Source organism: Platalea leucorodia, assembly GCF_965183815.1.
Source record: "Platalea leucorodia genome assembly, chromosome: 9".
In the NCBI taxonomy this organism is placed as follows: Eukaryota; Metazoa; Chordata; class Aves; order Pelecaniformes; family Threskiornithidae; genus Platalea; species Platalea leucorodia.
The window spans coordinates 51,708,584-51,731,856 of NC_138831.1; the positions used below are offsets into that span (position 1 = coordinate 51,708,584).

General features: G+C 67.8%; 3 protein-coding genes across 8 annotated transcripts; 2 read left to right on the forward strand and 1 right to left on the reverse strand.

The window, feature by feature from the left end:
* Positions 1–84: 84 nt before the first annotated feature.
* Positions 85–7,500, forward strand: VPS33B (VPS33B late endosome and lysosome associated). 2 transcript variants are annotated; one of them, XM_082321552.1, is made up of 23 exons: positions 85–239; positions 416–496; positions 566–627; positions 842–891; positions 1,210–1,277; positions 1,509–1,554; positions 1,909–2,003; positions 2,423–2,527; positions 2,940–3,036; positions 3,258–3,335; positions 3,587–3,660; positions 4,084–4,170; positions 4,256–4,346; positions 4,594–4,668; positions 5,006–5,070; positions 5,163–5,217; positions 5,302–5,348; positions 5,638–5,770; positions 6,072–6,145; positions 6,583–6,684; positions 6,829–6,904; positions 6,977–7,093; positions 7,322–7,500. In XM_082321552.1, exons 1-23 carry the CDS (start codon positions 144–146, stop codon positions 7,399–7,401), a joined length of 1,854 nt encoding a protein of 617 aa, XP_082177678.1. In that variant the 5' UTR covers positions 85–143; the 3' UTR covers positions 7,402–7,500. The 2 variants fall into 2 exon arrangements, with proteins under 2 accessions (XP_082177678.1, XP_082177679.1); XM_082321553.1 differs by having other exon boundaries at positions 569–627.
* Positions 6,986–15,232, forward strand: PRC1 (protein regulator of cytokinesis 1). Of its 5 annotated transcripts, none has more exons than XM_082321555.1 (14): positions 6,986–7,093; positions 8,103–8,235; positions 8,637–8,759; positions 9,119–9,352; positions 9,435–9,605; positions 9,850–9,999; positions 10,268–10,415; positions 10,564–10,700; positions 10,992–11,087; positions 11,250–11,396; positions 11,815–11,925; positions 12,221–12,331; positions 12,770–12,955; positions 13,825–15,230. In XM_082321555.1, the coding sequence occupies exons 2-14, from the start codon at positions 8,146–8,148 to the stop codon at positions 13,900–13,902; spliced, it is 1,782 nt and encodes a 593-aa protein (XP_082177681.1). In that variant the 5' UTR covers positions 6,986–7,093; positions 8,103–8,145; the 3' UTR covers positions 13,903–15,230. The 5 variants fall into 5 exon arrangements, with proteins under 5 accessions (XP_082177681.1, XP_082177682.1, XP_082177680.1 ...); XM_082321556.1 differs by lacking the exon at positions 6,986–7,093 and adding an exon at positions 7,564–7,928 and having other exon boundaries at positions 12,770–12,878; positions 13,825–15,231; XM_082321554.1 differs by lacking the exon at positions 6,986–7,093 and adding an exon at positions 7,564–7,928 and having other exon boundaries at positions 11,815–11,916; positions 13,825–15,231.
* A 31-nt stretch (positions 15,233–15,263) lies between these two features.
* On the reverse strand, positions 15,264–23,178 carry RCCD1 (RCC1 domain containing 1; the record flags this gene model as incomplete). The annotated part of the gene is made up of 7 exons (XM_082321559.1): positions 15,264–15,530; positions 15,785–15,814; positions 15,982–16,134; positions 16,264–16,368; positions 16,585–16,706; positions 21,507–21,861; positions 23,022–23,178. 7 exons carry the CDS (start codon positions 23,176–23,178, stop codon positions 15,388–15,390), a joined length of 1,065 nt encoding a protein of 354 aa, XP_082177685.1. The 3' UTR covers positions 15,264–15,387.
* Positions 23,179–23,273: the final 95 nt, after the last annotated feature.

Consider the following 23,273-nt stretch of genomic DNA (forward strand, 5'->3'; position numbering starts at 1 on the left):
AGCGTCCCGCCTCCAGCGTTGCCATGGCGCCGGGCACTTCCGGCGGGGGTGTGCGTGCGTCTGTGTGTGTGTGTTCCGCCGCGGGGTTCCGGCGGGGCCGCGGCCGCGTTCGCGCGTTCCGGTGCGCCCCGCCGCTCCCCGCCATGGCCTTCGCCGGCCGCCGCGACGTGCCCGAGCCGCCCGACTTCGGGATCCTGAAGCGGCTGGCGCGGGATCAGCTCATCTACCTGCTGGAGCAGGTGCGGGCCGGGGCGGGGGCCGCCCGGGAGGGCGGCGGGAGGGGCGGGGGGGAGCCCAGACCCGGGCCCCGGCGGGATCCCGCACCGGGGGGGGGTGGGGGGGTGGGTGTCCGGTACCGGCAGGGGAGGGGGATCGGCCCCGGTGGGAGCCGGCCCTACGGCCCGCCTGCCCGCAGCTCCCCGGGAAGAAGGACCTGTTCATCGAGGCCGACCTGATGAGCCCCCTGGACCGCATCGCCAGCGTCTCCATCCTGAAGGTACGGCGGGGGCTGGGGCGGGCGGCGGCCCGCGCTGCCCGCCTGCCCACACCCGGCCTCTCCCCGCAGCAGCACGACGTGGACAAGCTGTACAAGGTGGAGAGCCGGCCGGCCCTCGGCGCCAGCGACCAGTGAGTCCCCCGCGGCAGCGGGGCCGCCCGCCTGGGCTGCCGCCCGCCCGCAGCCCGGCCCGGCCGGAGGGGCCTGCGGAGCAGCCGGCCCCGCGGCCCGCTGCCTCGGCCCGCTGCCAGCTCGGGCCGTGGCTCCGCCGGACCGGGCGGGTGCCGGGGCAGAGCTGCTGAGGGGAAGGGGCCCTCTCACCCCTCCGTCGCTCTCCGATGGCAGGTTCTGCTTCCTCGTCCGGCCACGGATCAGGACGATGAGGTACATCGCTGGTGAGTGCGAGCGGCCGGGGCCGGGGCCGAGGCGCGGGCTGCGGCTGCCTCGTGGGCGCAGGCAGGCGCGGGGAGCATCCCACGCTGCGTGGGCTGAGGCTCCGTGCCCTGGGCTGCCGGTGCCGAGTGGGCTCGAGAAGGGCTTTCGGCGAGTCCTCAGCCTCGGCAGAGGGGCCCTGCGCCCAGGGATTTTCTCCCTGCCTGGGGTATTTGGGTCCTGCGAGATGCGGGACCCTGGACCTCCTCGGAGAAGAGGAGCTGTGCCGGCTCAGGGGGGTGGGCAGCGTTTGCAGAGTCCGTGCGGTTTTTTGTCCGCAGACATCGTCAATGCTGACAAGATGTCGGGGAGGAGCAGGAAGTACAAGATTATCTTCAGCCCCCAAAAGGTCAGTCTGACCCTGCTCTGCTGCCAGCTACCCCATCGCTCTGTGCCTGCCCGGCCTTTGTGCCTTCCACCCCTTCTATGGACGCCAAAACTTCGTTTCTAACGCAGAAACGTTTAATTAAAACCAAACGTTGCAATGCCTGGGAATGAGCTGGTCCCCTCCATCGCCAGGTGTTTTCTGCGCACTCGGAGCCCGGCTGGGCCCTGAGCCAGGTCTCTCCTTCTCTTCCAGTTTTATGCTTGCGAGATGGTGCTGGAGGAAGAGGGAGTCTTTGGTGGTGAGCGCGGCCGTGGTGCCTGCCCCTTTCCCTCCCGAGGGCTGCCTTGTGGTAGCTCTGACACCGCAGAATTCCCGCTGAATCCCAGTACTGGGATCCCTGTGCTGGCAGGGTCGGGAGCGTGGGCAGGAACCACAGGTTCCCTCGAGCCCGGCTGCCCGCCTGCAGGCAGGCACGTGCGCACCGCAGCGTCGGCGCCTTTCCTCTGAGAGGAGGGAGGGTCCTGCCACGAACCCCTGCGGAAAGACCCCGTCTCTCTGCTCCCCACGCCCCCGTCTGTGGGGCTGGCCTGATTCTGGGGGCTGTTTCTGCCGAGGGCTGGGTAACTCTCACCTTCCCCTGTCCCGCACTCAGATGTCACCTGCGATGAATGGTCCTTCTACCTGCTCCCCCTGGACGAAGACATCATCAGCATGGAGCTGCCCGAGTTTTTTCGCGACTACTTCTTGGTCAGTGGGACGATGTTGCCGGGACGCTGCCCTGCGGGGTGGCAGCCTTTCCCTCGCTCGTCTGTTGGGCTCGGGACAGAAAAGCTTTGTCCAGAGAGCTGATCCGCGACGTCCTGCTCAGTCCCCTCGGCCCTTGCCGCAGGCCCTTGTCTGCTGTCACAGGATGGCTTTTGCCACCGGCGGCTGCTCTGACGGGCTGCGAGGCCTCTCCTCCTCCGCGCACGGCCCCCCTGTGCTGGCCCCTCCTCTGCTCCCCCCCGCGCAGCTTCAGGGCATCCCAGCACGTTCCTGCGCACGTTCCTCCTGGAAGCGCCAAGCCCGGGGCCCGCTCCATCCCCAGTCCATCTCCAGCCGAGCCCCCTGACGTGGCAGTCGTTTCCCACCCAGACTCGCTCCCCGACGTCTCGTGGTCCCTGCAGGAGGGAGATCACCGCTGGATCAACTCCGTCGCTCGAGCCCTGCAGTTACTGAACTCCCTGTACGGACCTTTCGGCAAGGCCTACGGGATTGGCAGGTGTGCCAAGGTACGGCCCGCGCTGCTGGGCTCGGCCGGCGCGCGGGGAAGCCTCTCTGGTCCCCGTAAGGGGTACGGCTCGCCGGGAATCAAACCCCATCAGCTGTGTGGCATTGCGTCGCCGTGGAGGTGGCACTGCGCTGCTGCCTCTTCCCAGGCAGCTCTGGGGGAGCCGCGGCAGCGTCTGCTGCTCGCTGGGGGGTTGTGGAGCACCCCGTGCCCTGGAGGGGGGAGCGCTTGTGCCCAGCCGTGGTTGGTGAGCCCCAGGCCCGCTGCAGCCGTTGTCCCCGTGGGCCGCCCGGGCCCGTGTCCCGGCTGGCACGCCACAGCGGCACGTGAGGGGCTGGCGCTGGCGCAGGCTGCGGCCCTTGGCGGGAGCTGGGGCTGCTCCCCCGGGCTCTGGCACGCTCTGTCCATCACAGATGAGCTACGAGCTGTGGCGGGACCTGGAGGAGGAGAGCGAGGGCGACGGCCAGGGCAGGAAGCCTGAGATTGGCAACGTCTTCCTCATGGACAGAGGTAGGCTGGAGCGAGGGGGGCAGCGGGCGAGGGCTGGCTGAGGAGGAGCAGTTGGGCCAGCAGCTCGCCTGGAGAAGGATCCCCCGGTGAGCGGGGCAGGGAGAGCCTGTGCTGGCGCCGGGAGCAGCCGGAGGCGCGGGGCGGCTGGCTGCGGCGGGCGAGGCTGGGCAGGGGAGGCGCGAGGAGCGGGAGGGCAGCCTGGGCACCGGCTCTCGTTGCAGACACAGACTACGTGACGGCGCTGTGCTCCCAGGTGGTGTACGAGGGGCTGGTGGACGACACCTTCCGCATCAAGTGCGGTAGGTCGCCGGGGGAGGCGATGGGGTTTGAGCCTGGCATCGTCAGATCCAGGGCCTGCGCGCTGCAGCCGTTCCCCGCGGGGACAGTCCTGGCGCGGGGTGCTGCTGGAGGCTGCCCATGAGCACGGCCCTTGGTCTGACCGAGCGGCTGGATGGGTGTCGCCTGTCTCTGCTGCTTTTTGCAGCAGAGCCGACGCGTGCTGGGATGTCGCTAGTGCTGGGGCAAAGCAGCTCTTCATCCTTCTCTGCAGGGAGCGTGGATTTTGGGCCGGACGTCACCTCTTCTGACAAGAGCATTAAGGTGCTGCTCAATGCCCAGGACAAGGTGAGTCCTGCTCACGTGCCCTGGGGGAAGCGGGTCCCCCCGCGCTGCGTGCCCAGGTGGCAGCGGGAGGAGGCTGAGTGGGGCGTTCCCTCCCCTCAGCCTGGGCAGGGGGTGGCCGGGTGCTGCTGGGCCTCAGAGCGCAGGTTGGGATGGGTCAGGGCGCAGAGACCGGAGGAACGCGGTCTGCAGGCGCAGCTCGGCTCCTGTAGCCGGCAGAGTCCCTGTGGGCAGGGGCGTTGTGCTGGCCAGTCGGAATTCTGGGGCACTGACCTCCCCGGCGGGGACACCACCTCGTCTCGCTGCTGTTCAGGTTGCTGGCAAGCACCGGCTCCGGGCGCTGCGGGGCTGGGGGCTGTGGCTGGCCGGGCCCATGCTGGCACAGGGCGTGGGGCCTGGCACTGACCGCTGCGGTGCTCTCTGCAGGTCTTCAGCCAGATTCGGAACGAGCACTTCTCCAGCGTGTTCGGCTTCTTGAGCCAGAAGTCGCGGAACCTGCAGGCGCAGTACGACGTGAGTATCACCCCGGTGTGCGGGACGCCCGCGGTGCCGTCCCTCCGCAGCCGAATCACCGCCCCGGCTGCTCTTTCTTCCGCAGCGGCGCCGCAGCATGGACATCAAGCAGATGAAGAACTTTGTCTCCCAGGAACTGAAGGGACTAAAGCAAGAGCATCGCCTGCTGAGCCTGCGTAGGAGCCGGGGCTGGGACGGTGGGGAGGGAGAGGCCCTCGGGCACTGCAGCGGGTGCCTGGGCTCCTGGGGAAAGCCGGGGGGTTGGAGGGCCCCGCTAGTCCCCAGGAGGGGCAGATGATCTGAGCCGCGGGCAGCACAGCAGAGGCTGTCAGCTCGCGCAAGTGTCCGTAGTGGGGCTGGCAGGACGAGGCAAATGCGGAGCCTGTTACTCCTCCAAAGTGGCCATCTCTCTTGGCTGTGCAGATATCGGTGCCTGCGAATCCATCATGAAAAAGAAAACCAAGCAGGACTTCCAGGAGATGATCAAGGCTGAACACTGTGAGTGCCCTTCCCGTCTGTTGCTGCCCCCATCCCAGTCCTTGCTCCCCTGCCCTCTGCTCCGGCCCACTTGCCCCAGGCCTGCGCAGCCTCACACCCGGCTGCCCCCTGCGTGACCACAGTCCTTCCAGTTTGTGTCGGGGGGGTCCTGAGGCCCTAGATGGGGTCGAGACGCATCCTCGGAGGGCTGGTGCGCGGTGGGGCAGGAGGCCCGGCGTCGCGAGCCTGCCCCGTTCCCTGGGGCTCAGGGAGGGGGGCTGAGCCCGGGCTCCAGCTCGGTTAGCTGGCGAGAGCCCCGCGGGTGGGCGAGGTGACGCTGCCTCTTCCCCCGCCGTAGCTCTGCTGGAGGGCTTCGACATCCGCGAGAGCACCAGCTTCATAGAGGAGCACATTGACCGGCAGGTGAGACCACGCCGAGCCGGAGAGCCGCGCTGCTCCGGCCGCCCCGTCCCGCTGCGGGGGCTGCCGGCGGCTCACCGCCTGCTCCCACCCAGGTGTCCCCCATCGAGAGCCTGCGCCTGATGTGCCTCCTCTCCATCACGGAGAACGGTGAGGTGCTGGCGGCGCCGGCAGGGAGGGGCGGCAGCGGGGCCCTCCAGCTTGGCGCAGAGCTCACCCCGGTGCTCCCCACAGGTCTCATCCCCAAAGACTACCGCTCCCTGAAAACCCAGTACCTGCAGGTGAGCGTCTCCGGGGGCTCGCAGCGGGGCAAGCGTTGCGTTGGACCGGGCTTCCCCTCCCTGCTGCTGCTGGCCACGAGGTGCCAGGCAGCAGCGCTCCCCAGGGATGCTCGGGCCGTCTCTGCAGGACAGCCCCGGGCTCCGCGCGAGCTCTGAGCTCTGCCTGCCCCTGCCCTTTGCCTGCGGGGTTGCTCTAAGCAGCCTGCACCTCCCCGTGGAGGTGGCACCCTGCCGCCTTCCCGTGCTCGCAGCTGGGGCTCCGCGCTGATGCGGCTGCCCCCTTCCCCAGAGCTACGGGCCTGAGCACTTGCTGACCTTCCACAACCTCAAACGGCTCGGGCTGCTGACCGAGCAGTCGGCGGGAGAGACCCTGACCGCTGTGGAGAGCAAAGTCAGCAAGCTGGTGACAGACCGCGCCGCAGGTGAGAGCCAGCCCTCGCTGGGCCGCGGGGAGCCCCGAGGCAGAGACCAGCCCCGTCGGGAGCCGCTGCCTGAGAGCTGGCGGGAAGCACGTGGCAAACGCGGGTGCTGCGGGCACAGAGCACGTCCCCAGAGACGGTGCTATGGAGGGGGCAGCGGGCTCTGCCCGCAGGGGCGGCGGGGCTGGCAGGCACCACTGCCAGGTCTCTTCTAGAGCCAGGAGCTCTGCGCATCCCTCTGCCCAGCCTGCGGCTGTGGTTCATCCAGCGGCTCTGAGCCGTTTCGCCTCGTCTTGTTTTCCAGGAAAGATCACAGATGCATTTAATTCTTTGGCCAGAAAGAGCAATTTTCGAGCCATAAGCAAGAAGCTGGGGTTGGTAAGTCCTCGTGGGGCTGCTGCCCTGCCGCTCTGCCCACGTCCCCACTGGTGCCAGAAGAGCTCTGGTCAGTCTGCGCCCGTGCCTGGGTGAGCACCCCCAGACAGGCACTGCACTGGCCCAGAGCTGCTGCTGCTGCCGCTCCAGGCAGCGGAGCGGCTTCTCCCCTGGACGGGGAGTCACTGCGGGCTTCCCGGCCTGCCCTGGGCCCCACCAGCGCAGCGGAGGGATGGGCACTCTGTCCGTGCCGGGGCAGGGCTCACCTCGCCCCCCTGCAAATGCTGCGGCCCCTGGGGTCCTGGGGCAGTGGAGAAGGGACATTTCTGACCCTGGCCCTCCGATGCACAGCCTGCCCCAGCCATATGTTTGCTGGCCCTGGCCCTGGGGAAGCCTGGAGCAGGCTGGCCCTGTACCCAGAGCACCTCCTGTCTCTGCAGATCCCCCGGGTGGACGGGGAGTACGACCTGAAAATGCCTCGGGACATGGCTTATGTTTTCAGCGGAGCCTACGTCCCCCTGAGCTGCAAGATCATTGAGCAGGTGAGCCCGCCTGCCGCTGGGGAGCACCGCGCGCGGCCCCCCGAGCCCCGGCCTCCTTCCAGGGGGGCCGGCGGGGGTCCCTCTGCCTGGGGCTGGGGCTGGCAGCGTCCCTGCGCTGAGCCTGACCCCCGCCCCGTCCCGCAGGTGCTGGAGCGCCGGGGCTGGCTGGGCCTGGAGGAGGTCGTACGGCTGCTCAACGGCAACGAGTTTTCCGTCTCAGGTAGCGCCAGCGCCGGGCTGGGGGCGGGTGGGCCTGGGGCCGGCGGGACCGACAGCGCTCTGCCCCGTCCAGACAGCGCCGTGGAGGACAATCCCGCCTGGGAGTCCCAGCGCGTCGTCCTCGCCGTCTTCCTGGGGGGCTGCACCTTCTCCGAAATCGCTGCTCTCCGGTTCCTGGGGAAGGAGAGAGGTAGGCGCCGCGGCGGTGGGGGGCTGCCGCCGGCCGAGGGGCCGGGAGCGGGCGGGGGCTCGGGGCGCTCCCGTGGCCGTGGCGTGAGGCCGAGCAGGGGCCGTGCTCGGTGCCAGCGGGGGCCCAAGCCCCGGTGGAAGGGGGCGGCGAGATCCGCGGCCGGGAGCGCCGGCTCTGCCCCCCGGCGCGGCCGGGGCTGGCGGGGCACTGGCGGGGCCTCTCCCCCAGGGTGCAAGTTCATCTTCCTGACCACCGCCATCACCAACAGCGCCCGGATGATGGAGGCCATGATCGAGGCCAAGGCCTGAGGCCGGGGGGGGCTCCGCCGCCCCCCGCTGCCAATAAACCTCTCTGCTGGCACCGCTCCGGCTCGGCCTGGCGCTGTGGGGGCCGGGGCCGGGGGAGGCGGCGGGGACCGGGACGGGGGGGGGAACGGACCGCGGGGGGCGACGCGACCGGGGGGGGGCGGATGCGCAGTGGCGCTCGGGCACGGCCCCGGGTGGGTGTGGCTGCCGCGCGTGGTCACGTGGTCGCTGTCAAATGTTGAGCGCGCGCGAGTGCCGTTAGGCGTGACGACATGGGCGGTGCCGGTCCTGCTTGCGATTGGTTAGAAGCGCTGAAGGGTCTCGGCTGCTATTGGCTGGCGGCCGGCTTGGGGCGGGACCGGCCGCCGGGCAGAGAGGGCTGGCGGGGAGGGCGCGGCCCGGCGGCGGTTGTGGGCGGGGCCCGCGGTGACGCGGTCGCTGGCGGCAGCCAATGAGCGCGTCCGGGAGGCGAGTTTGAATCGGCGGAGCGAGCGGGCGGCGCAGAGCGCAGCGGCCGCCATGAGGAAGAGGTGCGGGGCGGCGGGGGGGGACCGGGAGGGCGGCGGCGGCGGGGTCCCGGGCAGGGGGCACCGGGAGGGCGGCGGGGCCCCGGGGAGTGGCGGGAGGGCGGCGGGGCCCCGGGCCGGGGGGATCCGGGCCCCGGCCGGCGGCTGCTGACGGCCGGCGGGCCCCGCTGCCCGCAGCGAGGTGCTGGCGGCCGAGGCCGTGTCGTGCCTGAACCGAGCCATGGCGGCCCTGCGGGACATCTGGGAGGAGATCGGCATCCCCGAGGAGCAGCGCCTGGAGCGCACCGACGTCGTCAAGAAGCACATCAAGGTGAGGGGAAGGGGAGGGACCCCGGGGCGGGGGGGTCCCCGGGGCCGGGTGACCCCCGGGCCCGCTGCTGGGCTGCGGCTGCAGTGAGAGCCCCCCGGGGCCCGGGCAGCTCGGCCTCAGCTCGCCCAGACGCGCTCTCTCGGAGCCCCCGGGCCAGGCGGTGAGTGCGGGGCCGGCCGGCTCTAGCGGGAGCAGCCCGAGCTCCCAGCCCGGGTCGGGGGCACCCGGGGACATTGCTGTGGTTCTGCCCGCTCCCGCCGGGCACCTGCGCCGCCTGCCCCTGCCTCCAGCCCATCCCTCGCCTGGCCCCTAGGGTAGCTTTCCAGCTGTGTCCCCACCGGCCTGCCCGCTCTCTGCCCCCACGGCTTCACCCTGCCTCTCTCCCCACGCCTGTGCTGCAGAGCCTCCTGGACATGATGGTTGCGGAGGAGGAGAGCCTGAAGGAGCGTCTCTTGAAGAGCATTGCCTTATGTCGGAAGGAGCTGGATACCCTCTGCAGGGAGCTCCAGTTAGACCCCTTTGAGGTAAGGCATTGCTTTTCACTCCTAGGATCCTGCTGGCAACAGTCTTCTGCCACCTGGCCTCTGCCCGGGTGTCTCAGTGAGGCTGGAGCTCACAAGGCAGCGCCTGTTCAAAACCACTTTTCCTGATGCTTGGTAGAGGCGAAGGCTTTGTGGCTCCTCGCAGGTCGGACACTGGGAGATGGTAGTGAGGGGGCCGGGTGCCTTGCAGCATCTCATTTGGTGTGTTGCTGCTGCGTTTGCACCTTCCTGGGAAACACCTTGCTCAGAACTAGGGCTTGCGTCCCGGCTCTTCGTTTAAGAAGCCTTAAACACGTGAGTCAGGTCTGTGAGACTGTGAGCTGATTTCTGGACTCTTCTAGGTAGAGGAAGAAAGCACCATTCTGCAGATGGAGAAGAATTTGCGCACCCGCGTGGAAGTGATGTTAAAGCAGAAAAGGGACAGGAAGCAGGAGCTGAAAACCCTGCAAGAACAAGATCGAGACTTGTGCGACATCCTCTGCACAGCCCCGTTCTGCATCGACAGCAACGCCGTGCCCAGCCTGGAGGACCTGGACCGTTACCGGCGCCACTTGGCCTCCCTGACCGCCGAGAAGGTAAGCGGAGAGAGGGCGAGGATCTCGCCGAGGCCGGCACGCAAGGTGCTCGCTGGTTTCTAATGCCGATCGTCACCTCCAGGAGCAAAGGCGAGAAGAGTTTGTCAGCAGCAAGCGGCAAATCATCCTGCTCATGGAGGAGCTGGACCACACTCCAGACACAAGCTTTGAGCGGGACGTGGTGTGCGAGGACGAGGAAGCCTTCTGTTTGTCCACGGACAACATCGCTGCCCTCCAGAACCTGCTGCAGCAGGTACGTTGGCACACTGAGGCAGCGTTGCTTGCTGTGGAGGCTGTTGATGGGTCCTGGCAGCAGCTGGCACTGCGATGTAAAGAGCCGCTGCCGGGTTTTGAGCAAGCCCGAGCGTTAGAGCATCCTTCTGGGGGCTTTTGCAAGGAGATCTTGGAAGACGAGCGAGCGGCTTTGCTAGCCGCAGTAGAGCATGCGGCCTACGCGTGCCCTCGCTGGTGCTGACCCTGTGCCTTCCCTCCTGTAGCTGGAAGCCCGGCGATCCCTGAACGAAGCTGTGTGCACGGAGCTGCGCTCCAGAATCGTTGCGCTTTGGGAAAGACTGCAGGTTCCTGTGGAGGAGAGAGAGTCTTCTGCGGTGCACGTGGCTGGGTCCAGAGCCAAAACCAGGAAAGCTGTAAGGACCACCCTGTGCCCTTGTGGGGGGCTGGGGGGCAGCAGCTCGGGGTTTCACACTCCTGTTTGCTCAGCCAGAGTGGGGGAGCTGCTTCCAGCAGCCAGGTGTGAGGTGAGCAGGCCAAATCCTGCCCTCGCGGGTGGAGGAGCTGGGAGTTGGTGCGGGTGACTGCCTCATCTTGGAAAGTGGCTTATGCAGAAGATAAATCCTGTTCTGCTCCTTTTCTCACACTGCCTTCTCTGAATCTGTGCTCCGATCTTGTTGGCAGCTGCAGTTGGAAGTGGACCATCTGGAGGAGCTGAAGCTGCAGAACATGAAATCTGTGATTCAGGCAATCCGGGCAGAGCTGGCTGACTACTGGGACAAATGCTTCTACAGTCAGGAGCAGAGGGAAGGCTTCAGCCCGTATTACGATGGTGGGTGCTGGCTCTTCCACTCGCTGACTCCCCTGTGGGAGCTGTAGGCTGCCTGCTGGCAGTCCGGCTGCCGAGAAGGGCTGCCCTCGGCTCGCAAGGGCGTGGGGATCCCGGTTGCTTCCTGAACCTGCTGTTGTATCCTCTCCAGAGGACTATACGGAGACCCTGCTCGAGCTCCACGATGCTGAGGTGGCGAAGATGAAGAGCTACTATGAAACACACAAAGATCTGTTTGAGGCTGTCCAGAAATGGGAAGAGAACTGGAAGCTGTTCCTGGAGCTGGAGGTATTGTCCGGGCAGGAACGCGCTCTGCCTGGCTCAGCGCTAGGTCACCGGGCAGCGCACGCCTCCGCTCCCACGTGCAGAGTGCTGTTGGGCAAGGCCAGGAGGCACTAGGAAGCCTCAGTGGGTTGACGAGGGGATGGGGTGCTGTATCTAGAGCACTGGTATGGCCCGTGATGGGGGGCTGCGTGGCAGGGGCGGCTTCCTCCAGGGTCTGTGTCCTGCAGGGTGTGTGCTGGGCTGTGAGGCTGGGCAGGGTGCTTTGGTTCTCTCCTGACCTCCCTTCTGTACCAGAGGAAAGCAACTGACCCCAGTCGCTTTGCCAACCGCGGGGGGAATCTGCTGAAAGAAGAGAAGCAGCGAGCAAAGCTGCAGAAGACCCTTTCCAAGGTAGGTTCAGCCCTGGAGAAGAAGCCGTAGTCCCAGACAGGCCTGCATAGAGCTGGCCGAGGAAAAGCGCAGCAGTTAGGGCCAGCGAGGGCTGTCTCTGGGCACGGAGATGCCCGGGTTCGGGAGGGCAGCCCCTCTACTCTGCCCCTGTGTCCTCATCAGCTGCAGGAGGAGCTGGAGAGCAGGGTCCAGGCCTGGGAGCAGGAGTGCGAGGGGACCTTCCTGGTGAAGGGGCAGCAGTTCATGGAGTACGTGGCAGAGCAGTGGCAGCTGTACCGCCTGGAGAAAGAGAAGGAGAAACAGGAGCGGGTGAGTGCGAAGCCGCGTGTGCGGCCTCCTGGCCTGGAGGAGCCTCTGCTGCCTTGAACGGCTGGGGTAGCTGCCGCAGCCGCTGCCCGGGGCTCGCTCTCTTCTCGCTCTCCGCCTGGACGCGGCTCTGCGTGCAGTCACTTTTCTTTGGCAGCGGGACTGGTGTCCATCGCTATTGGTGTCTCTGTGTGTTGAGCCCCTTTCCTGGCCTCAGCTGTGCCAGACCTGCAGCTTGGCTCTGGATACCTGTAAATCTCTGTTGAAATACCTGCTGCTTGCCTGTGCCGCAGACGTTGCCCGCTGGCAGACGCCTGCCCTTCCCCTGGCACCGCGTGGCAAAGCAGGGCTCCGCAGCTCTGTGCGACCGGCTCTGCACTGTTCCCCTGCTCGGGTTTGTAAGTGCAGATCTCTCTCGCAGCACCTAAAGAAAAGCCGCCAGATTGAGGCAGAGATGATGTACGGAAGCACCCCGCGGACACCCATCAAGCGGCGAGTGCTCGGCCCCCACACACCTGGCAAAGTAAGGAAGGTAAACTGTGTGCGAAGCAGCGTAGGTGTGCTGGGACCCCGCTGGGGGCTGAGCGCCGTCGCTCGGCTGGAGCCCTGCCTTGCCTTGGGCTGGCCTCGGTCCCACGCAGAGATGCAGGGAGGGTTTGGGGCGCTGTGGCAGCGTGATGGATGCAGGGAAAGGGCCCAGGCCACGGGCACCTCTCTTCTCCCTGGGGACAGCCAAGCCCCTTGCGCTGTGGTGCTCTGGAGGCAGAAGGCTCTGTGCAGCCACCGGCTCCCTCCCCGGCTGACGTGTGCTCCGCTTTTCCCCTCAGCTCAACGGCACGTCCATCTCCAGCGCCACACCCAACAGCACCGTTCGTTCAGCTTTTGGGGGAACCATCTACCACTCGCCAACATCTCGGTTACCACCTTCCGGAGGGAAGGTAAGGAGCTTTCCCGGGAGTTGCTGCTCAGCAGGGTGGGCTGGGGAGGAGATGGGTGAGCTCCGACTGCTGTGTCACATTGCATATCGCTGCCTCCCCTGCCAAGCTCCTGGGGTGCAAAAGCCCCTGTTTGTCCATAGCCTGCCGTGTTGGGCTGCTGCGATCCTAGCAGGATATTTCTGGGACCTGGAGGATGAGGAGGAGGGTAGTAGCAGCATTCTGGCAGTCTTCCTCCAGCCCAGATTTCTAGCATGCCTCTGTGCTGAGCCTGCAGCTTGGGGGACCTTCAAAATCTGGGTGTGGTGCTGTGTGTTTCTGGGATCGGAATTGAGCCCTAGACCATGGAGGGCTCCTGGAGCTTGAAACTACTCTGGTAGCGCAGCTCTCCTAGCTCTGCTTGATTCTTGTGCCCCGTCTAACTGTCGCTTCTTCCCGTAGTTTGGCCAGGCTCGGACCCCCAGCCGCGTGGCTGCAAAGCCCCCCCGTCCCGGACACAGGGAGAGGAACAAGGAGAACATGTCCCAGCTGAACGGAACCACCCTGAGCGGTGGGTGCACCCCCACAGCCCCTGCCCAGCGTAACCACAGCGTTAATTCTGTTGCCAGCACCTATTCTGAGTTTGCGGTAATTCACCTCTTCTAAACCCGCCTCCCCTCGCTGGGCAGCACAGGGGCTGCGCTCCCCCCCTCCCAGGGCGCCCCACGGGGCTGCAGCTCTGCACAGCCCTCCCGGTGCCCCCGCGCAGAGCAGCTGTTCCTGCCGGCGCCCGTGGCAGCAGATCTGTGGGCTCTGCATTGAGAACTTAAAATTGAGGTTTGGTGGCTGAGGCCGAGCACTGCTCACATCACGTAAAGGCCCTGAGCGGCCCAGGGGGGAGCAGAGACGCACCCAAGACAAAGGCTGGTGGCGGGGGCACCTCCCAGCCCCGGGCAGGGCAAAGCCGTACGTGGCCCAGGCCCTCTGGAACAGCCCCTGCAGTGATGCAGCCGCAGGCAGCAGCAGCGCTCTCGCTGCCCTAACCCCGTCAGTGGGAGAGGGAGGGTGCGGGTTTGCGACGGAGGCAGACTCCTGCTAGGTGTTCCCTTCCTCCACAGCTGGGCAGGGCTGTCCCCGTCCTCCTGCTTCCCTTGGCTGACGGGCAGCCTGTTTGCTTGCCGCTGACCTAGCAGAGTGATTCCCGGGACAGGCAGCCTGCCAGCTGCAGGAGGGAGGGATGCAATTCCCAGCCTGGGGCTGTTTGGGCAACAGCTACTCCTGCTTCTGGGAGGCTGACGGGCTCCGAGTTTTCTCAGCTACTCGCTGCTAAGGCTTTCCTGCCCTCTTCTGAAGCAAGAGGGGGTGGGGAGCCCAAACAAACCAGCAGGAGCAGCTTCACCTGCCCTCTGTGCTGGCCTGGAGCCATTCCTGCTTTCCCACAAAGCCATGCAGCAAGGGCTCAGCGCAGCTGCCCCCTCTGTCCCCTCATCCCCATCTCCCGCTTCTTGTTTCCACAGCGCGAACTTTCAAAGGCTTCCAGGTCTGACAGTAGCTCCCGCGTCCTGAACTCCACCACCACCACCGCCTTCTGCTGAGGCGCTGCCTGCCAGCCTCCAGCCGCTCGTAGTCGTAGTGAGTCTCTGCTCCGGCAGAGGTTACGCAGCTCCCCCGCGCCCGAAGCCTGCCTGCGGGAGGGTTAGCTTTCACCTGGCTCCCAGGCCTTCCTGCGGCCAGCCTGGCGCTCTGCGGGGCGGGGGGTCCTGCCTGCCAGGGTAGGGGGTGAAAGGGGCACTTTTAAAAACTTGCTTTTATTTGGGGAATTCTTGCAGATGTTTGTGATTAAAGATTTGAGTACGCAGTCGCGTTAGGGTAGCGCAGCGGTGGGTGCTGGCTCCTGCCGCAGCCCGGCTGGGGTGAGTGTTGGTGCTCGGGCGCGGGGCTCTGCCTCGCGGCGCGTGCTCCGGGACAGACAGGGCCTAGCTGGGAGAGCTGGCTTCACTGCCTTTCGTCACAGGCTTTTTCCCCCTCCATTGCCGTAGCTGTTGTCCATCAGCATCTTCCTTTCTCCACATCCCAGCAGGCTCGTTTTAGTGGGGGCTTGCTTTAGCCGAGGTTCCCTTAGCAGGCTTTGCTTGACCAGACGCTGGGAGCGCCCCTGCCGCACCGAGGGGCAGGGTCTCGCCTCTCCCACACCGGCTGCGAGGCCGGGGGTCCCCGGGGGGAGCGGCAGGGCACTTTGCAGGAGCCAAGCCTGACCAGGCGTCCTCCTGGAGCCCCGCTGCTCCATCCCCGAGCCGTGGAGGGGCAGAGCCTGGGGCAGGGAGCGCCTGAGCACGCATTACTAGCAAGGAAGCGAGCTACAGCGGGACAAGGCCTTCTTCCCTGCCATTGGGAAGGGGGGCAGCTTGTCCCCCCCAGGACCTGCTCCGCACCGTCCAGTGCCGCCCGCTGCCCTCCCTTGCCCTTTGCTCCGGCAGAGGACAGCGAGCCTGGCACCTTGGCGGCACAGCACGGCACGGCTCGGCTCGGGGGGCCTGTTTGCACCTTTGTTAACAAAGTTCTGTACGTATGTGTCTGTCCCTGATCATGACGAATTTGCACCTTGTTATCACTACAGTCCCCCACTCGCTGTTATTTATTCTCCAGGTTCTGTCCCCTTGCTCTGTAACTCTGTACATACTGTTCACAGGAATAATACGTATATGTGTACATAGCTGCTGCTGTTTGTGTGTCTGGGGGTGCAGCCGTGGGGAGGGGAGGAGGGTCAGGCAGGGCTTGAAGCCGGGGCTGGCTCGGGAGAGGTCCGGGGAAGCTGGGACCGTCCTTTGTACGCGACACAAAGCACCACTGCAGCCGTTATGGAAAAATAGATGTAATAAATGGCGTAGAGTCCTGCCCTGGGTCGTCTTTAGCCCTCGTGCAGCTCCAGCCCCAGTGTGCGAGTTCAGTTCACGGTGGGCTAAACCTGGCCAGGCCCGGTCCTGGGGGGCAGAGCGGGGCCGGGGCTGGTCCTGGCAGCAGGCGGGCAGGGGCAGAGCCTGCCTGTGTCTTCCTCGCCGCAGGCGGGGGCGGTGGGGCCCTCAGGGCTCCAGCACGCAGACGTAGGTGGTCCAAGGCCCGCACACCACCTCCTCCGCCCGCAGCCCCTCGGCCACCAGGCACTCGACGCGGCGTGGCTGGTCAGAGCTGGCGTTGTCCCCGTGTCCCAGCTGCCCATATTTACCTGCAGACACAAGAGTCGTGCCACGATGTGGCTCTGCCCTCGCAGGGCGACGGCTCCCCGGCGGAGGGAGGAAACGTGAGAGCACCCCTGTACGAACGGCTCCAGCCAGGAGCCCATGGAACTGCTCTGCTATGAAACCTCACAGTGATAAAATAAATCGTCGTGCAAGTAACAGCAGCCAAGGGTAAGGGAGTAGAAAACAAAAGCTGCTCCTGGGGGGAGTCGTACCATCCCAGAGCCCAGGCATCACTTACCCCAGCCCCAGGTGTAGAGCTCGCCGCCTCCTGCAAACGGGACAGCGCCCATCAGCCAGCACCCGCACAGCAGCGCAGGGGCTGCCGGCCTCCGGCCTCTGCCCAGCCGGGGCCCCGTCAGCCCCGGCCCCGCTCCCGGGCAGCACCGAAAGCAGGGGTGCTGCCCGCTGCCCCGCCGGCGAGAGCCGGGCACTCACGTGTGACGACAGCCGTGTGCCGGGACCCGCAGCTGACCTTGCTGACCTCCAGGTCCTGGGGCAGATCCAGCAGCGCCGGGAACGCCTGGATGGAAATGAACGCCGCGTCCTCGGCGGCCAGCGGCGCCTGGCGCGGCCTCAGCTCGGCGTCCCCTGGGGAAGAGCCGACCCTCAGCTCCTGGGAGCGACCGGGCTCTGCCAGGCTCAAACTGCGCCGGCCCCGCACCGCTGGCACTGCCGGCGGCTGTGCAGGGACCCGGCACCGACCAGCGGCACCCTCACCTGCATCCGTGTCCTCGTCCTGCGCCCGCTCTTCCGCCAGCGCTTTGGAGGGCAGGGCCAGCTGGCCCGACTCGTTCCAGCCCCACACGTAGAGGTCTCCTGCCGCTGCACGGGGGAGAGCGCGTCGGGGCGGCCCCAGAGCTCAGCCCTGAACCCTCGCTGGCGTCAGCGGCAGCAGCTGGGGGCTCGGGGGGCTCCGGCACCAACCACACACGGCACAGCGCTGTGCACCGGGCTCCCCGGGACCGGGGACCTGGGGGACTGGTCCTGCCGGGGCCTTACGCTGCCGCCCCGACCCCCCAACCCGGCGTGGCCCCTCACCGCTAACGCTGGCCGAATGCCACCCGCCGGCCGCCACCGCCTGCATCGGCACGCCGGCCAACGCCTCCACCAGCCGCGGCTGCGGCTCCGACTCCAGGCTCCCGTGGCCGAGCTGCCCGTGCCTGCGGGGAGACACACACGGACAGACAGACACCTCCCGCACCCCATCGCCAGTCTCCCTGGCAGCCCTCGCGCCTCCCTGCTCCGCCATGAGCCCGCGGTCCTGACCGAGCCCCTCCTGCCCGCTGCTGCCGCCGACCCGGCCCCCGGGGCCCCCCGCCGGGGCCGTGTCCCGAGGCCTGGGGGAAGGCGGGTGCCCGCGCCTGGTGCCAGCCCGCGGGGGCGGCTGGCGGGGGCCCGGTGCCCGGCGGGCTGCGGCACGCCGGGCTGTAACTCAGTAGCAGCTGCGCAACAGGAGACAAGAGCCCGTGTTGTCGTGCAATCCCCGTGCAACGGCGCGGCAAATGACACAACTCGGAATTAATTCATGTGTTTGTTTATGAATTAGTCCATGGATCAGCTCATTGATTGCTGAGCCTATTTATCTGGTATCTGGGCCGTGCTGAGCCAGTAATCAACAGCGCCGTGGCAGCAATCGGTTTGGCCCCAAGCCTGAAAGCAAAAGCAGGGGACAAGTTTGGGCTCATCGGGGGGGGTGGCACCAGCGCCACGGCGAGCATTTCACACGGCGGGCACAGAAAGGAGGGCAGGCCCGTGTGGGCTACGCAGGGCAGGACCCAGACCCACACACCGACATGTGCGAAACCCTCCCTGCGTGGGCGAGCGGTGCCTCCGCCGGTGCTGCCAGCAGCGCCGAGCACTAACGGGCCCGCGGCGCCTGGGAGAGGGCGAAGGCAGTGAGGGGCACGCAGCTCCCGGCACCGTTCAGGCCGGCAGAGCCTGAGCCGCTGCAGGAACAACCACAGCCGAGGGGAAGCGCTGACTCCAGAAACAGGGAAAAGCCGAGCACCGGTGGGACGGCGCTGCCCAGCGGGACGGGAACCCTGACAGCCCAGTTACAGACTGGGGGGGGGTTGTGGTGAGCAAGTGGAACATAAAGCACCAGTGGCTTTAATTGTCAAAGCCGGTGCAAAGGCAGAAAGAGTTGGCCATGGCTATAAAGGTAAAATAAACAGCTCAGCCGCACGTCGCGGATGACGGTAGCGTTGAGTCCTGGGGATCGTCAAAGTGTCAGAACAGAACGCCAAAACCTGCTACTGCAGCGCCTCTGGGAAGGCTTTTTGCTTTCCTTCCCGGGGACGTCTGCAGAAGCCCAAGGCAAAGGGGGCACCCGGCGGGGCTGCGAGTGGGGCCGGTCCCCGGCACGGCTGCAGGCCCTGCGCAGCGGCTCCAAGAGCCGACGGACAGGGACGGGTCCGCGGCAGCGGGGAAAGGGGCTCCGGGCGCTGCGGCCCGAGCAGGTGACGGCAGCTACAGCCTGCAGTAAGGCAGAGGCTGCCACAGCCTGAGCGGGGCCAGCGCCCGGCTGCTGTACAGAGGAGCTGCAACACTGCGGGACACGGCACAGGGATGTGTTAGAGGAGTCTCAGCCTCGTCACATAACCACAGCTTAACCACGGCATTTAGCTTTTCAAAAAAAAAAAAAAAATTAATTCTAAAATACACATTCACAACTGTAGAAACCTTTCCTCTGAAGGGAAAGCAAGAAGGACGAGATAATGGAGCATCTGCAACTACAACACCTGCTGGCATGACCCGAGCTGTGTGTTTGCTATGAGGCGCAGCTGGCCAAGACCCCAGCCACCAAAGACCAGAGAACGGGGAACAAAATGCTCCCGAGCCGCTCAGAGCCACTGGAGGAGGGCGACGGGCCCGGGCACGCAGCGCTGCTGGCTGCGCCGACAGAATGCGCTGGGTTTGCCTTCCTAAGTAGCAAAGAGGAACACGTAATCCCTTCCACCCTACGGATGTGAACGACTAAGAGTTACTGTGGTCAGGACTGATCGCGCACCGGCACCCCGACCCAGTGCAGATCTGTCTGCGGCGCTGGGGACGCGCGGCCGCAACGCGACGGATTTACCGAGCGATGCCTCAGCTACGCCCAGAAACGAGCCCTGCAGTAACAGGGCTTTAGTGGCCCACGGCTCCCGGCGCATCTTTGCAGCCCTGGCACCGAGAGGCTGCATCGCCGCGTGCCGCGGCCCCGGCGGGGTTTAGCCCACGGTGCCGGAACTGATGGTGCCGGATGGGGCAGGAACCCGGCGCAGCCGCAGCTGCGGGGCTGCGTACGAGCGACGCAGAGTGTGGCACGGGTAGGAACTGTGTTCTGTTAGCAAACGCGTAACCGCACCTCGGCCTCGCAGCAAAGGGAGAAGCGGGAATCCCTTGGCAGGCGCCGGGCAGTGGAAATCACGGGATCTGGGGGAGGGATGGCCTGGAGCTGCCCCCTCGGTCGTCTTCTGGGAGAACGTTATGGGACGTGGGGCAGCACGGGCAAAAGCAACCCCCAAGCTGACAGAAAACTCCCATAAGAGATTAAACTGAACGAAGCCTCTGGCTATTTATCGCACCCAAGTACAGCTGCTGGCACGTGGAACAGGGCGTCAGGGGTTAGACGCTTTTCCCAAGCGTTTACTCCTCTCCTACGGGGCTGCAGCAGCGGCATCTTGTACCAAAGTGTTAACGGACGGATGGCACCGACCTCCCTCTCGGAAAGAAACAGGTCTTTGCTGGCAGCTTGGTGGGTTTGTGCTGTGTTACAGAGGCGCAGGAACAGAGGGAGCTGAGCCTCGCACTGCTCTGAAGCAGCCGGGCGACGGCCGAGGCAGGGCACAGCCGCGGTGCCCGGCCATCGCGCACCCGTGGCAAGGAGAGCACCAACAGCCTCAGCCGGGGACCCGGCCGGCCGGGATGAAACATCCCGGCATCCCCGCAGCACCCAGGGAGAAGCTGAGACGGGAAAGCCGACAGCCTAGTGAGCACGAGAGAATAAAAACCTTTTAACCGGGGACTGCGAGGGAACTGCCGACTGTACAGCACTGGCGTGATGGGTTTGTGGGGCAGTCCCCAAACCCTGCGGCTGCGCTACCCTGATACCGCACCCTGCGGCTGTGTCCCTAGCGCTGCGAGGAGACCGGACCTCCGTCGCCCTGCACATACAGCACCGGGTGCCCCAGGAGCAGTGCCGCAGGACCAGATGGGAGGGTTACGTGTGCCCGGGTATCCTGCAAACTGCAGCAGATGCAGCCAGAAGGGACGGCAGGGACCTCAGTGGTCACGCAGAGAGACCCGAATGTCCTCGGAGGCCGCCCCGACGGGGCCACGAGCCAGAGGCCCCGCAGGAGCCGCAGCCCCAGCACCCACGGAGGAGACAGGGCTGCCCGAGGGCGCGCGGGGCCAGCGAGGGGGGACCCCGCGGGAAGGGGAGCGCAGGCGCGGGGGGCACACGCGGCCGGGGGGTGAGCGCCCTTCAGGGAGAGTGCACCGGGTACATCAGCAACGCCGTACGAGGCCAAGATTGCTCAGTGATGGCGCAAGAAATGCCAGATTTAGGTACAAGTCACAAAACCGGGACCAACAGGGAACGGTGTCGGGGACGACCCGCTGGCCCCTCCATTGCACCGCTGGCCCGAAGACGAGGTGTGGGAGAGCCCGGAGGGGTGGACCGGCACCCTAACACCAAGGGATGTGGGAGGGTAAGGAGGGATGGGCTTGCGCCCCAATCCCCCGTCCCTGCTGCACCCCCCCCTTCCCCGGGCCCCCAAAGCCCCCGCACCCTGACCAGGCGGCGCAGGAGGGCGCAGGGAGAGGAGAAAGGGTGGCAGCTCCACAGCAGCTGTATGCAATCAAGATTACTTAAGAGTTATTAATTGTACCTGACTAATTATGTGCAACACCTTGAAGAATAACAGGATCAGAAGTAACGAGCGCTGTGTTTACTAGCTAATTAGTTTACTGATCATGTAATCATTTTATTAGATTATTTCACTGTGTTGACTAATCCATCAACGCTACAGAGACTTGAACCAGTTTGTTTTAAAGCTACAAGCTAACGGGGGGCTCAGACCCTGAGGTGACCCCCTCTCACCCCCCCAGTCCCACCCCGGGTCCTCCCTGGCGTCCCCCTTGCACCCCCATCATCCTCTCTGCGTCCCCCCGGCACGCTCAGCACCCGTCCCCGTCCCCTCACGTCCTTCATCCCACGCCCGCCGCCGCAGCCCTCCTGCCTTCCCTCCTCACCGCCCGCCAACGCGCTGCCACCCTTCTCCCGCACCCCCGGTACCCCCTGCCCCTCGCACCCCCCCGGGACACCCGCCCTGCGCCTCGCACTCCTCCTGCGGGGCGGGCGCCCTGCGCCTGCATCCTCCCCGCACCCCTCCCGCGGCCCCGTCCCCTCCCGCACCCCTCCTGCACCCTGCAGCCTCGCACCGCTCCCGCACCCCCGTCCCCTCCCCGCACAGCTCCCGCACCCCGCGGCCCCGTCCCCTCCCGCACCCCTCTCACCTCCCGCACCGCTCCCGCACCCTGTAGCCCTGTCCCCTCCCCGCATCCCACAGCACCGTCCCCTCCTGCACCCCGCATCCTACAGCTCTGTCCCCTCCCGCACCCCGTGGCCCCATCCCCTCCCCGCACCCCTCCTGCACCCTGCAGCCCCGCACCACTCCCGCACCCCGCGTCCCCGTCCCCTCCCGCACCCCTCTCACCTCCCGCACCACTCCCGCACCCTGCAGCCCCGTCCCCTCCCCGCATCCCGCACCCCCGTCCCCTCCCGCACCCCGCACCCCTCTCACCTCCCGCACCGCTCCCGCACCCTGCAGCCCCGTCCCCTCCCCGCATCCCGCACCCCCGTCCCCTCCTGCACCCCGCACTCTGCAGCCCCGTCCCCTCCCGCACCCCGCACCCCCGTCCCCTCCCGCACCCCGCACCCCGTCCCCTCCGCAGGGCCCCCGCGCCCCGCTCACCTCCCGCCGCCCCAGGCGTAGGTCTCCCCGGCGTCGCCCAGCGCCAGGACGTGTTCGTGGCCCAGGGCCAGCCCCCGGGCCCGCACCCCGGCGGGCAGCGCGGCGAAGAAGGGCGGCCGGGGGGTGGCGAAGCCGCCGGGCAGCAGCGGCAGCGGCGGGGGGCGGCGGGGCCCCGGCGGCAGGGCCCGGCTCCAGGCGGGCGCCCCCCGCCGCGCCCCCCGCAGCGCCGCCGCCCGCGGCCAGGCCCGGGCCGCCGCCCGCCGCCGCAGCAGCAGGTGGCTCTCGGAGGGCAGCGCCTCGGCCCAGCCCGGCAGCCGCCGCCGCAGCCCCGCGCTCCGCACCTCCAGCCCCGCGCCTGCCGCGGCGGGGCCGTCAGCTGGGGGGGGGCATCCCGGGGGACCGGTACCGCCGGGGGGGGGGGCATCCCGGGGGGAGCGGTACCGCCGCCGGGGGGGGGGCATCCCGGGGGACCGGTACCGCCGCCGGGGGGGGGGCATCCCGGGGGGAGCGGTACCGCCGGCGGGGGGGGGGGGGCATCCCGGGGGACCGGTACCGCCGGGGGGGGGGGGGCGCAGCCCGGGGGGAGCGGTACCGCCGGCGGGGGGGGGGGGGCATCCCGGGGGATCGGTACCGCCGGCGGGGGGGGGGCATCCCGGGGGACCGGTACCGCCGGCGGGGGGGGGGCATCCCGGGGGACCGGTACCGTCGGGGGGGGGAGGGCAGCATCCCGGGGGACCGGTACCGTCGGGGGGGGGGGGGCAGCATCCCGGGGGACCGGTACCGCTGGGGGGGGGGGGCATCCCGGGGGGAGCGGCGCTGTGGGGAGGAACGGGGGCATCCCGGGGGGATCGGTACCGCCGGGGGGGGGGGGGGGGGTCATCCGGGGGAACCGGCGCCGGGGTGGGGGAACGGGGGCATCCCGGGGGGGACTGGCGCTGGAGGGGATGGGGACATCCCAGGGGGACCGGGGCTGGGCGGAGGGAACGGGGGCATCCCGGGGGGATCGGTACCATCGGGGGGGGGGGGGGGGGCAGCATCCCAGGGGGACCGGCGCCGGGGTGGGGGAACGGGGGCATCCCGGGGGGACCGGCACTGGAGGGGAAAGGGGGCATCCCGGGGGGACCGGGGCTGGAGGGGACGGGGATATCCTGGGGAGATCGACACCAGGGACGGCGACATCCCGGGGACACCGGTACCGCCGGAGGGGGGAACGGGGACATCCCGGGGGACCGGCGCTGGGGGCGAAGGAAACGGGAACATCCCGGGACCGGCGCTGGGGGGGAATGGGGACATCCCGGAGGGACCGGCACCGGCCGGGGCGGGGGGCATCCCGGGGCTGGCGGGGGGATCATCCCGGTGGGACCGGCCCTGGGAGGGTCACAGGGACATCCCGGGGGGGCCGGTACCGCGGGGGGGGCAGGGGCCCGCCGTCCCGGGGCAGCGCGGGGGGAACCGGGCACAGAACGGCAGCGGCGCCGGGGGGGGCCGGGACGCGGGGGCCGGCCCGGGGCTCACCGGTCTCCACGACCACGTAGCTCCAGGCGGGCCAGACGCGGCGGATCCCCCCGGGGCCCGACTCCAGCCGCCGCGGCCCCGGGCCCGGCCCCGGTTCCCCCGCCGCCTCCTCGGGGCTGAAGCCGAAGAGGAGCCAGGCGCGGCGCGGCGCCGCCATGGCGGGGCGGGGCGGCGGGAGGCGGCCCCGGCGGGCGGGCGGAGGGAGGGACGGACGGAGGGAGGGAGGGAGGGACAGAGGCGGGTCCGTGGTCC